Source organism: Salvelinus namaycush, unplaced genomic scaffold, assembly GCF_016432855.1.
Source record: "Salvelinus namaycush isolate Seneca unplaced genomic scaffold, SaNama_1.0 Scaffold298, whole genome shotgun sequence".
In the NCBI taxonomy this organism is placed as follows: Eukaryota; Metazoa; Chordata; class Actinopteri; order Salmoniformes; family Salmonidae; genus Salvelinus; species Salvelinus namaycush.
Genome location: NW_024059874.1, coordinates 36,486 through 50,751, shown reverse-complemented (window position 1 = coordinate 50,751; position 14,266 = coordinate 36,486). Strand labels below are relative to the sequence as shown.

At 44.3% G+C, this 14,266-nt stretch overlaps 1 protein-coding gene across 1 annotated transcript in view; it reads right to left on the bottom strand.

The window, feature by feature from the left end:
• LOC120039756 (ryanodine receptor 3-like) overlaps nucleotides 1-14,266 on the bottom strand; it is an 82,532-nt gene that overhangs the window by 33,336 nt on the left and 34,930 nt on the right. The window contains exons 23-34 of the mRNA XM_038985142.1: nucleotides 10,959-11,089; nucleotides 10,578-10,696; nucleotides 9,969-10,167; nucleotides 9,403-9,497; nucleotides 8,880-9,025; nucleotides 7,268-7,355; nucleotides 7,047-7,160; nucleotides 6,291-6,458; nucleotides 5,593-5,652; nucleotides 5,145-5,282; nucleotides 4,193-4,305; nucleotides 2,919-3,015 (exon numbers count right to left, since the gene is read on the bottom strand). Coding sequence (XP_038841070.1) covers nucleotides 2,919-3,015; nucleotides 4,193-4,305; nucleotides 5,145-5,282; nucleotides 5,593-5,652; nucleotides 6,291-6,458; nucleotides 7,047-7,160; nucleotides 7,268-7,355; nucleotides 8,880-9,025; nucleotides 9,403-9,497; nucleotides 9,969-10,167; nucleotides 10,578-10,696; nucleotides 10,959-11,089 — 1,468 coding nt within the window. The remainder of the gene's footprint in view (nucleotides 1-2,918; nucleotides 3,016-4,192; nucleotides 4,306-5,144; nucleotides 5,283-5,592; nucleotides 5,653-6,290; nucleotides 6,459-7,046; nucleotides 7,161-7,267; nucleotides 7,356-8,879; nucleotides 9,026-9,402; nucleotides 9,498-9,968; nucleotides 10,168-10,577; nucleotides 10,697-10,958; nucleotides 11,090-14,266) is intronic.

Sequence of the window (14,266 nt, the reverse complement as noted above, 5' to 3'; positions counted from 1 at the left end):
CACCCTGCTGGTTAAATACAGGGGTTATCTCTGTTCCTAACCTGGCCTTTCCACTAGAGACTACACCCTGCTGGGTAAATACAGGGGTTAGCTCTGTTCCTAACCTGGCCTTTCCACTAGAGACTACACCCTGCTGGTTAAATACAGGGGTTAGCTCTGTTCCTAACCTGGCCTTTCCACTAGAGACTACACCCTGCTGGTTAAATACAGGGGTTAGCTCTGTTCCTAACCTGGCCTTTCCACTAGAGACTACACCCTGCTGGTTAAATACAGGGGTTATCTCTGTTCCTAACCTGGCCTTTCCACTAGAGACTACACCCTGCTGGGTAAATACAGGGGTTAGCTCTGTTCCTAACCTGGCCTTTCCACTAGAGACTACACCCTGCTGGTTAAATACAGGGGTTATCTCTGTTCCTAACCTGGCCTTTCCACTAGAGACTACACCCTGCTGGTTAAATACAGGGGTTAGCTCTGTTCCTAACCTGGCCTTTCCACTAGAGACTACACCCTGCTGGTTAAATACAGGGGTTAGCGCTGTTCCTAACCTGGCCTTTCAACTAGAGACTACACCCTGCTGGGTAAATACAGGGGTTAGCTCTGTTCCTAACCTGGCCTTTCCACTAGAGACTACACCCTGCTGGTTAAATACAGGGGTTAGCTCTGTTCCTAACCTGGCCTTTCCACTAGAGACTACACCCTGCTGGGTAAATACAGGGGTTAGCTCTGTTCGTAACCTGGCCTTTCCACTAGAGACTACACCCTGCTGGTTAAATACAGGGGTTAGCTCTGTTCCTAACCTGGCCTTTCCACTAGAGACTACACCCTGCTGGGTAAATACAGGGGTTAGCTCTGTTCCTAACCTGGCCTTTCCACTAGAGACTACACCCTGCTGGTTAAATACAGGGGTTAGCTCTGTTCCTAACCTGGCCTTTCCACTAGAGACTACACCCTGCTGGTTAAATACAGGGGTTAGCTCTGTTCCTAACCTGGCCTTTCCACTAGAGACTACACCCTGCTGGTTAAATACAGGGGTTAGCTCTGTTCCTAACCTGGCCTTTCCACTAGAGACTACACCCTGCTGGTTAAATACAGGGGTTAGCTCTGTTCCTAACCTGGCCTTTCCACTAGAGACTACACCCTGCTGGTTAAATACAGGGGTTATCTCTGTTCCTAACCTGGCCTTTCCACTAGAGACTACACCCTGCTGGGTAAACCATGTTATTTACTCACCACTCAACATTGATCACATTATTCCATTAGTTATTCAGCATGGCTTCAAGCCATTACCTTTTTGGACGACGTCCAACGTCTCTGAGTCAGAGAGGTTGGCTAATGAGTTGTTCAACACTCCATGCATGATCATGCCCATTATAGTCACACTGTTTATGGAACAACCCATGTTTATGGAACAACCCATGCTGGCATGCTCAGATGAGGGCTGCAATGGTGGTAGTGATGCAGGATCAGGATTTTACTGATGATTGTATCCATGAGAAGGACAGGATAGGGACACTGTCAAATGAATAAACCAGACTATTGTTCAGTAGGGCACACCGTGGGAAAACTTTTTGAAAACAAAACTCTGTTCTAAGAACGGGGAATTCCTCTCCTTTTCACTCAGTTTCAAAATGTTGTCTTCCTACTGAACAAGACCCACCATTGAAAAAGCAGTATCAGTATCTGTGTGTTAGAGATGTCAACGATGAGTATAACGTCAAAATATGTTTGTTACGTACCAAATATATACTTCCAAGAAATGTCTAAATAAAACTGTACAAGCAATCTAACATATGCCTATTTGGCAGCTGAAATGTATTGAGTTGGTGTAGACTTCCGAACCGTACGGCAGTCATAAGTGACTTACATTGGAGGTGCCGAACAGACATTTTTTCCCCGGTTGCTTTTACATGTAGACCTTTTTTGGAAGCACATACCGGCCATAACGGGAGTAAATGAAGATAGTTACTCAGCGAAACTTCATATTTGGTGAGTAAACGAACGTATTTTGACATTATAAAGCTTGCAGAGCTGTCTAATGGGAGTTTGAGATTCCTGGGAGTTAAAGAGGAGACCTGTCATACTCATCGTCGACATCTCCATCACACAGATACTGGGCCAGCAGACTACTATGGTCCAACAGATGCTACACTACTAAATGCAGCGTGTGGACAATGATGATGATGATGATGAATGACGTGGTGTTACATCGTGGCCTGCTCTTGTACATTCTTCCCCCTTTGTCATGTTTTATGACATTATGCAGTACTGTATACATTTGTCTATCTTCCTTACAGCTGTACAACTATATACTTACAAGTGAGATCAATGAATTTTCGATACTTGTCACAATACTGTATGAATCCAGACTGAGATGTGCGCGAGCATGCTAGCCGAAGACGTCACTTGATCACTTCAACATCAATCACTACAGACTTACAGTTACAGCAGAGACCGTACCGTACAACATCTAAATGGTTGGGTCGACGTCAGACATCAAACACCTAACACCTAATGAGGGCTTTAGCTGCCCCTCTTACCACAGTAGTAGTAGTAGTGGTGAGATAGCCAATGCCGTAGCCTGTTTTTCTAGCCACGTGCTTTGCTGCGGAGACAGAGCCATTGCTGCCACTGAGTCTCCTGAGGTTGAGCCTGTCATGTCTGTCAAGGCTCTGCCGGTAGCGAGCCACAAAGCTAGAGAGAGCGCGGGGTCCTCGGGAACCTCTGGGGGCCCAAGGCGAGGTCCCCAGACCCAGGCGGACCGGGAAGCGATCCCGATCCCGAAGTTTGGCGGCGGGCATCGTGCTCAATAGGCAGTCGGCGGAGAGGGCTGGTAGGGGTGCGGTGCCAACACAGGGCACAGGGGGCAAGGCTGAGGCTGAGGTGGTGGCAGACACCACCGCAATATGCCCAGTACTTACTGCTAGGTCCTGCACTAGCCTCTCCTCAAAGGAGTACTCCTCTGTCTCTATCCATAGTCTCACATAGCCCAACACGAAGAGATTAATAGAACGATGCCTAGGGAAGGAGGGAGGAGAGGAGGAGAGGAGAGGGAGAAGGGGAGTGGAAGATGGGAGAATGAGATTAAGGTGTGTCCAAGTAGATTTTGGAAGAGGGAGGAGTAAGGAGGGAGAGATGTGAGGGTGTAACAGGAAGGAAGAGCATTCCAGGGTGGTGATTGGTCGATATGGGAGCTGGCTCTTCTGACTGGTCATCCTTGATGGCTTAATTAGCATACAGAAACTGGCTGAGGATGTGGTTAAAATTATATCTAAAAACACTGAACACTGTATTCAAATATTTTTTTACTTAATAAATTATACATAAAACTAAAAAAATACATTCATAATGTTACTCAAATAACATGAGACAAAACATTCCATGATTCTAAGACATAATGACAATGATGATCTTTACGTAAACAAGCAAAATGCTTCCTGGATTGCTCATTGATTGAACACTGATTGGTTGTTAGCTGAGGCTGACCAATCAGAATCAACAGTGCAGTAAACTGGAGGTAGGTTGTGGTAGGTGCAGTAGGTAGGTGGTGTTGACTGTTCGGTCAGCCCATAGTCTGGAGGGTAAGATGGAGAGGGGAGAGATGAAGCATTCACCTAGCCTGGGTGCCAGTCTGTTTGGCATGACAATTCCACGAGGAGTTGGCAAGAGAACAGCAACAGACTGACACTCAGGCTAGCATTCAGCCTGGACGTCTCACATTACCGTTAGTACGGAGAACAGGTGGTCAAAATTTGATTCAGCGAACGCCTTTTCCAGCCAAACGTACCGATAGCCGTTCAGGAAGTAATTGTTAATTTTGTATCTGAGGAAAAAGGTGTTGTAGGTGGTGTGCAACAGAGAGAAATAACAGAGAGGAAGGACAAGGTTAGGGAGGTGGAGAGGGAGATAGCGTGTGGATACACTAGTTACAGCATGCCACCATCTTCACCGAGAGATAACAGAGATACAGGACTGGAACGTCACGTTTGATTTGATGGAGACAATAGCACCATGTATGACGACTGAGGACTGTTTTCTGGGGATAGTTGTTGTCACAGTTACAAAGTCTCAAACTCATATTCCCTTTTACGTATCTCATTTAGTTGACAGGAGACAATTTAGGCCTCCAGTTTTTCCATCAGTGTACCTCTAATTGTCATGAGTAGTATGTAAGTGTGATAGAAGCCCGTCTTACCTGGGGAGGTTGTAGAGAGGAGCCATACGGAAGCAGGCCACCACGGCACGTTTACGCTGTTTGGACAGCAGCTTCTGGAACACACACTTCTTCATCCTCAGAGGCTGCTCCACCTAGAGGGCAAAACATTACGTCTCAAAACATTACGTCTTACCAACATTACGTCTTAACAACATTACGTCTTACAACCTTACGTCTTACAACCTTACGTCTTACAACCTTACGTCTTACAACATTACGTCTTACAACATTACGTCTTACAACCTTACGTCTTACAACCTTACGTCTTACAACATTACGTCTCAAAACATTACGTCTTACAACCTTACGTCTCAAAACATTACATCTCACAACATTACGTCTCACAACATTACGTCTCACAACATTACGTCTCACAACATTACGTCTCACAACATTACGTCTCACAACATTACGTCTCACAACATTACGTCTCACAACATTACGTCTCAAAACATTACGTCTCAAAACATTACGTCTCAAAACATTACGTCTTACAACATTACGTCTCAAAACATTACGTCTTACAGAAAGATTTGCTTCTGTGGATGTAAATTCCTCAGACAAAATCTAAGGTAAATTTCGGTGTTCTTCAATGCTTAGTTCCCGGACCACTATTGTTTTCATCACATTTGGTGTTTGCTCAGAAACAGTGTCACATGTCAACAGCTAGCTGGAGGACACACAACTGTACATTTCATTGAAACATGATGAAGCTCCACAATCTGTCTGCAATCCACACTTTGATTGTTATAAATCCACACTTTGATTGTTATAATTGTATTACTAAATCCTTATTCTGTACTTGGTATTTGATGCTGTGTTTGTAAACAGGGCACCCTTGTAAAAGAGACATACGTCTCAGCGGGAAAATCGTGTAATCCCGCAGTAAGCAACAGACTTTATAGAATGGAAACTGTTGACTGTAGGGTACCTGCTCCAGGTGGAAGACTGCAGCGGAGATGCTTTGTATTCTGTCCACAGTTTGTTCTGGGTCTGCATGTTCCTCACTCCCCACCACCACCACATCCTTATACAGGTTCATCTGCCACTGCACTGCCAGGTCATCAGACTTTAAAAACACACACGTTAAGCGTTAGACATGTTATAATTTGTCCATTTGTAATGTTAAATCATTTCATAAGAACAACAACATATTATGTTTTTATTTCAGTTGGTGTCACTGAAACTACATCTAATTTTATTTTATTTATTTTTTACAAACGCTGCTGCATCTGAGTGTCCTGGTCTGCTGAATACACGTGAAGGAGTAATGCAGAAGTTACAGACCACACTTTCCTGGGGCACAGAGAAATGACCAGGGGAGATACAAAGTACACACTGTGTGGAATAACAGGTCATTTTACATATCCCAAGTCTACCTTGTCCTGAAGATGTAGGTTCTCACGCAAGTGATCCTTCACCTCATCGTCTGTGTCTTTCTGTTGGAGGGAAACAGGATGGAGTGAGAAATTGCTCTCAGTGAGAGTGTGGGTTAAAAACATTCCAAAATGGCCGGGGATAGGCCTGGATATCTGTGAATACAAACGTAGCTTGATCACACATCAATACGCTACTTCACATGATCATTGAAGACTTTAGGAATATGATAGTACTGTAACTCACCAGACTATCTTATCTTGGCCAGTGAGATGAGCTCCTAGTCTCCAGGGTTAGAGGGATAATGTAGTATAACTCACCAGACTGTATCGTATCTTGGCCAGTGAGATGAGCTCCTAGTCTCCAGGGTTAGAGGGATAATGTAGTATAACTCACCAGACTGTATCTTATCTTGACCAGTGAGATAAGCTCCTAGTCTCCAGGGTTAGAGGGATAATGTAGTATAACTCACCAGACTGTATCTTATCTTGGCCAGTGAGATGAGCTCCTAGTCTCCAGGGTTAGAGGGATAATGTAGTATAACTCACCAGACTGTATCTTATCTTGGCCAGTGAGATGAGCTCCTGGTGTCCAGGGTTAGAGGGATAATGTAGTATAACTCACCAGACTGTATCTTATCTTGGCCAGTGAGATGAGCTCCTGGTCTCCAGGGTTAGAGGGATAATGTAGTATAACTCACCAGACTGTATCTTATCTTAGCCAGTGAGATGAGCTCCTGGTCTCCTGGGGTGCACATGTTGAGTCCGATGGGCAGCATCTTCTTCAGTGCGGCTACGATCAGAGAGGTCTGGACAGAGTATAACTCTCCACGGCGCTTCTTGTGCTTCCTATCCTGGTCACCACCTGACTGTGGAGAGACAGACAGGGAGAGAGAGAGAGAGAGAGAGAGAGAGAGAGAGAGAGAGAGACAGGGAGAGAGAGAGACAGGGAGAGAGAGAGAGATACACAGGGAGAGAGAGAGAGAGAGATACACAGGGAGAGAGAGACAGGGAGAGAGAGAGAGAGAGATACACAGGGAGAGAGAGAGAGAGAGATACACAGGGAGAGAGAGAGAGAGACAGGGAGAGAGAGAGAGATACACAGGGAGAGAGAGAGAGAGACAGACAGGAAGAGAGAGAGAGACAGGGAGAGAGAGACAGGGAGAGAGAGAGAGATACACAGGGAGAGAGAGAGGGAGATACACAGGGAGAGAGAGAGAGACAGGGAGAGAGAGAGAGATACACAGGGAGAGAGAGAGAGAGAGAGAGACAGACAGGAAGAGAGAGAGAGAGACAGGGAGAGAGAGAATAGTCGGTTTTTCAGAAATCCTTGTTGGAAGATTCCTGGAATTGTGAGGGAATAAGCAGGTATATCTGGAAGCTTCCACCAGGATTTCCAGAAAACCACAGGGAGAGCGCTTCTGCGAATGTCTTTCTTTACTCACTACTGACTAAACTAACTCCTGCTCCATCCTTACCTTGGACATCTTGGTCTTATGTTCCCCAGTCAAGAAAGACAGGTTGTTGATTTCATTCTGAACCACAAAGTTCTGCTCTTCCCTTTTGAAGTTCTGTCGACGGGTCAGTAAAAGAAGGAAAGAAACAAGAATAATCTTCAAACAGAACTTGAAAATAAACGAACATACTGTATGTAGTATTCTAATGTGAAAAGTCTTACGTGTGATTTGCACCAGAGAATGAAGATCTCAGCCACCATGGTGAAGAGCTGGTTGGACTGAGCATCAGGCCTCTTCAACCATCTGGACCTGGTGGGAGTTTGACAGACAGTTTCATGAGAAGTGGACTAAAGAAGAGGCGAAGCCATAGTAACCATCTGGACCTGGTGGGAGTTTGACAGACAGTTTCATGAGAAGTGGACTAAAGAAGAGGCGAGGCCATAGTAACCATCTGGACCTGGTGGGAGTTTGACAGACAGTTTCATGAGAAGTGGACTAAAGAAGAGGCGAAGCCATAGTAACCATCTGGACCTGGTGGGAGTTTGACAGACAGTTTCATGAGAAGTGGACTAAAGAAGAGGCGAGGCCATAGTAACCATCTGGACCTGGTGGGAGTTTGACAGACAGTTTCATGAGAAGTGGACTAAAGAAGAGGCGAGGCCATAGTAACCATCTGGACCTGGTGGGAGTTTGACAGACAGTTTCATGAGAAGTGGACTAAAGAAGAGGCGAGGCCATAGTAACCATCTGGACCTGGTGGGAGTTTGACAGACAGTTTCATGAGAAGTGGACTAAAGAAGAGGCGAGGCCATAGTAACCATCTGGACCTGGTGGGAGTTTGACAGACAGTTTCATGAGAAGTGGACTAAAGAAGAGGCGAGGCCATAGTAACCATCTGGACCTGGTGGGAGTTTGACAGACAGTTTCATGAGAAGTGGACTAAAGAAGAGGCGAGGCCATAGTAACCATCTGGACCTGGTGGGAGTTTGACAGACAGTTTCATGAGAAGTGGACTAAAGAAGAGGCGAGGCCATAGTAACCATCTGGACCTGGTGGGAGTTTGACAGACAGTTTCATGAGAAGTGGACTAAAGAAGAGGCGAGGCCATAGTAACCATCTGGACCTGGTGGGAGTTTGACAGACAGTTTCATGAGAAGTGGACTAAAGAAGAGGCGAGGCCATAGTAACCATCTGGACCTGGTGGGAGTTTGACAGACAGTTTCATGAGAAGTGGACTAAAGAAGAGGCGAGGCCATAGTAACCATCTGGACCTGGTGGGAGTTTGACAGACAGTTTCATGAGAAGTGGACTAAAGAAGAGGCGAGGCCATAGTAACCATCTGGACCTGGTGGGAGTTTGACAGACAGTTTCATGAGAAGTGGACTAAAGAAGAGGCGAGGCCATAGTAACCATCTGGACCTGGTGGGAGTTTGACAGACAGTTTCATGAGAAGTGGACTAAAGAAGAGGCGAGGCCATAGTAACCATCTGGACCTGGTGGGAGTTTGACAGACAGTTTCATGAGAAGTGGACTAAAGAAGAGGCAAAGCCATAGTAACCATCTGTTGTGTTATGTAGCCTAGATCCCAGGATATGCATTGGGGGAATCTGCAGGTAGCAATCCCAAATAAGAACGATTGGAACCATGTTATCTCACTATGATCTCCTGAAATAAATAAAGGACAAATAAAAATCAAATACATCTAATTCCATACAAGTACAGTACTCAGTGTCATTCTAAATTAATTCAGTGAACATTTTGTCAAGGCCTGCAGATTTCCCAGAACCTAAACAACAGATGTGTGTGTTGGAAAGGCTGGCTGGGTTATACTACCTGTTGTTGTCCACGTAGCGGATGAGCATTGGGTAGAAGGCGTACAGGTCTCTACAGAGGACAGCAAACTCATCCAGAATGAGAAGCTCAGCTTCCTGAGTGTCTCCTTTAATGTCCGCCTTCAGAAGCTCCTCCTCTGCCACCACCTGGGGTTATAATATAGTAATAACACAGTTATAACACGTAATTACATAGTTATAACACCTTTACAACATAGTAATAACAGAAGCTCGGTTTCCTGAGTGCCTCCTTTAATGTCAGACTTCAGCGGGTCCTCCTCTATCACCCCCTGGGGTCAGGGAATTACGAAATCACTCAGTGGTTTTCCTTAATGGCCGTGCACTAGCCTTGCTGTACTGCCAAGTCTTGTCATTGTCACGCCGAACAATAACATAGGAGTTGGCAGGTTCGCATTGGGATTCAAACTAGTTGTGTGATTGATTCTTGTGAATGATTCATAGAACATTTAAACAAACAAATGGACAGCAGTCCAAAGAATACGTTTCAATTCATCTCATCTCACCTTGACTGTCTTCTTCCTGAGTTTCTCTAGAGTGGGCAGGAAGTGACTCTTCAAGAGGTCCGCTGCAGCCTTACAGATGATTGGCTGGGAGTAGACTGCAATGATACAGACGAAACCAATCAGATTTCATCTCACTGAGGAGTTGTTACACCACACTCCCAAAAAGTAGAATTTAATTTTGATTAAAAGAGTACGGCTGGCAATGCTACGACCACAGCTTGTGTTTATTATTCACCATTCATCACAATGCCCGCCAAACATGACCAACTAGGTTCAAACTCGGGTTTCCTGCATGCAATGAGACTGTATTAGCCCCGTTGAGCTAAAGCCTACCCACTGGGCACAGACATCAATTCAACATCTGTTCCACGTTGGTTCAACGTAATCACATCGAAATGACATGGAAACAGCGTTGATTCAGTGTGTGCCCAGTGGGTAGGCATTGACTCAGGGAGCTAACGCAAGTCTTCAGGTCTCAGGCAAGGTTCCTCAACACATGAGTGTTGTTCACCAAAACCTCCTCTAAGCCACGTTTGCCATGAGGTAATAATAACCCAGTATCCCACCTGCGATCCTCTTCATCCAGGGAGCGTCGTCGATGCCCAAGTTGTTGTTGAGGATCTTGAGGATGTTCCCCAAGATGATGCTGAGGTGGTGGGAGCACACGGTGGTGCAACAGGCTGTGTGTGGAGCAGAGTTCTCTGTTCCTCTCTCCCACCAATAGGACAAGTAGTTACACAACATGGGCAGGATCACCTCAATCACCTGGAGGGAATGGGGATGGGACGGCACCATATTAAGCGCTAACTTATAAATTGGGATATTAAGTTATACCACGTAATGCCGTCATGCCAGAGATTATGTTAATCAAGGTGTTGCAGTCAATCAAGGCTCTTGCTTTAATGAGTTCCTTTGTGTTGAAACAGAGGGGAGGAGCATCCGGCATCGTGCTGAAAATAAATGGCAGTACATTCTCTGTGCTACCATTTACGATGTCAGACGTAGAAAACTGTGTTCGTTGTAACAAGTAACGTCTTTGTTGTTGTAATATCGCAAACGAACGCGACAGCTTCACCGCTGAGGATTCCAGCTTTTAAAATAGGGTTCACTGTCTAAAAAAGCTCTCTTGTAATATAAACAGATATAGTGATAACAACAGTCCAAGCCCTCCTGACCTGTGGCATCTCTGTGTAGCGTGCTCCAGACTCTGAGATGTCGTTGATGTCCTTCAGCAGGCAATCCAGACGAGGCATCTCTGAACACATCTCCTCCACAGAGTCAGGCATACTCAAAACTACACAGAGAACAGCACACAGTTAGCCATACACCGTTAATAAACATAGGGCTGGTTTCCCAGACATTGATGAAGCCTGGTCCTGGACTAAAATGAATGGTCTAGGACTAGGCCCTGTGTCCAGGAAAATGGCCCTTACACTAGAAATAAGGATGTAGTGGAGGTCAATGCAAGGGCATACAGGTTGTAGTCAAGCATAGATTGGTCCTGATAAATTGGTAGTGTTATGATTCAGTATTGGGACTGCAGAGTAGTGACTTACTGGCCCTCTCTCGCGGTGTCTTGGTGTTGAAGACAGACAGGGGGTTGTGAGCGTTGAGATCAGGCTCCAGGAAAGCTACAGGCATGGCTCCTACCAGGGTGGCCAGACACTCCCCTAGGGCTGGTAGGTGCCTGGAGGGAACACACACAGAGACATTAATACACACAGAGACATTAACACACACAGAGACATTAACCTGTTTGGGCTGCAAGGGGCAGTATTGAGTAGCCAGATAAAATGTGTCCATTTCAAACGGCCTCGTACTCAATTCTTGCTCGTACAATATGCATATTATTATTACTATTGGATAGAAAACACTCTCTAGTTTCTAAAACCGTTTGAATTATTTCTCTGAGTGAAACAGAACTCATTCTGCAGCACATTTCCTGACCAGGAAGTGGAATGTCTGAAATCGATGCTCTGTTCTTCTTCCTGCCTATAAATGGGCACAAGACCTATTACTATACATGCACGTCATACACCTTCCTCTGGGTGTCAAGAGGCTGTGAGAGAAGAAAAGAGGTGATTATCTTGGTCTGAGATGGAACACATCATCTTGGAATGACGTGTCCACCATTTTCGGTACTCTGAAGAGCGCGAGCTGGACAGTGGGGTTGCCTTTTGTTTAGCTGCCGTAATAGGTGACTAAAATCTCCGGCTTTGATTTTATTTGATACATGTCACCATATCATCGTAAAGTATGTTTTTTCAATATAGTTTCATCAGATTATTGAAATTTTTTCGGGAGTTTTGCCGTGTTCCGTTCTCTTCCGTTTGTTGACATGGAGAGTGTCGTGCCACCCGGCTAGCGCGCTTGCTAAATGAAGAGGGAAAGTTGCCGTTCTGAATCCAAACAACGACTGTTCTGGACAAAGGACACCTTGTCCAACATTCTGATGAAAGATCAGCAAAAGTAAGACCCATTTTATGATGTTATTTCATATATCTGTCGTAGTCGCCGGCGCCCAAGTGTTTCTGGCTATTGTGCTAAGCTAATATAACGCTACATTTTTTTTTCGCTGTAAAACACTTAATAAATCGGAAATATTGGCTGGAATCACAAGATGCCTGTCTTTCATTTGCTGTACACTATGTATTTTTCAGAAATGTTTTATGATGAGTAATTAGGTATTTGACGTTGGTGCCTGTAATTATTATGGCTGCTTTCGGTGCAATTTCTGACTGTAGCTGCAATGTAAACTATGATTTATACCTGAAATATGCACATTTTTCTAACAAAACATATGCTATACAATAAATATGTTATCAGACTGTCATCTGATGAAGTTGTTTCTTGGTTAGTGGCTATTTATATCTTTATTTGGTCGAATTTGTGATAGCTACTGATGGAGTAAAAAACTGATGGAGTAAAAAAAGTGGTGTCTTTTGCTAACGTGGTTAGCTAATAGATTTACATATTGTGTCTTCCCTGTAAAACATATAAAAAATCGGACATGTTGGCTGGATTCACAAGATGTGTACCTTTCATATGCTGTATTGGACTTGTTAATGTGTGAAAGTTAAATATTTAAAAAGAATATCTTTTGAATTTCGCGCCCTGCACTTTGAGCTGGCTGTTGTCATAAGTGTACCGACGTCGGGCTGCAGCCATAAGAAGTTAATACACACAGAGACATTAACATACACAGAGACATTAATACACACAGAGACATTAATACACACAGAGAGAAATTGATGATAACATGATTGTGGGAGATGTCTTGTTAGACTTCAGTGCAGCTTTTGACATTATTGATCATAGTCAGCTGCTGGAAAAACGTATGTGTTATGGCTTTACACCCCCTGCTATAATATGGATAAAGAGTTACTTGTCAAACAGAACACAGAGGGTGTTCTTTAATGGAAGCCTTTCAAATATAATCCCGTTAGAATCAGGAATTCCCCAGGGTAGCTGTTTAGGCACCTTGCTTTTTTCAATTTTTACTAACGACATGCCACTGACTTGGAGTAAAGCCAGAGTGTCTATGTATGAGGATGACTCAACACTATACACGTCAGCTACTACAGCGACTGAAATGACTGCAACACTTAACAAAGAGCTGCAGTTAGTTATGGAATGGGTAGCAAGGAATAAGTTAGCCCTAAATATTTCTAAAACTAAAAGCATTGTATTTGGAACAAAACTCTCACTAAACCCTGAACCTCAACTAAATCTTGTAATAAATAATGTGGAAATTGAGCAAGTTGAGATGACTAAACTGCTTGGAGTAACCCTAGATTGTCATGGTCAAACATATGATGCAGTAGTAGCTAAGATGGGGAGAAGTCTGTCTATAATAAAGTGATGCTCTGCCTTAACAACACTATCAACAAGGCAGGTCCTACAGGCCCTAATTTTGTCGCACCTTGACTACTATTCAGTCGTGTGGTCAGGTGCCACAAAAAAAGGACTTAGGAAAATTGCAATTGGCTCAGAACAGGGCAGCATGGTTGGCCCTTGGATGTAAACAGAGAGCTAATATTAATAATATGCATGTCAATCTCTCCTGGCTGAAAGTGGAGGAGAGATTGACTTCATCACTACTTTTATTTATGAGAGGAATTGACATGTTGAATGCACCGATCTGTCTGTCTAAACTACTGGCACACAGCTCGGACACCCCATGCATACCCCACAAGACATGCCACAAGAGGTCTCTTCACAGTCCCCAAGTCCAGAACAGACTATGGGAGGCACACAGTACTACATAGAGCCATGACTACATGGAACTCTATTCCACATCAAGTAACTGATGCAAGCAGGACAATAGATAAAAAAACACCTTATGGAACAGCAGGGACTGTGAAGCAACACAAACATTGGCACACACACACACACACACACACACACACACACACACACACACACACACACACACACACACACACACACACACACACACACACACACACACACACACACACACACACACACACACACACACACACACAAGGATTTAGTACTGTAGATACAGTATGTGGTAGTGTAGGGGCCTGAGGGCAAACAGTGTGTTGTAAAATCTGTGAATGTATTGTAATGTTTTTAAAATTTTATAAACTGCCTTAATTTTGCTGGACCCCAGGAAAAGGGGCAGCAGCTAATGGGGATCCATAATAAATACAATACAATACACACAGAGACATTAACACACACACAGAGAGATTAACACACACACACACACACAGATTAAGACACACAGAGAGATTAACACACAGAGAGACATTAATATACACAAAGACATTAATACACACAAACATACACATTTATAGTAGATATGAGTACATTGCTGTGCCATAGCACTCTGAAG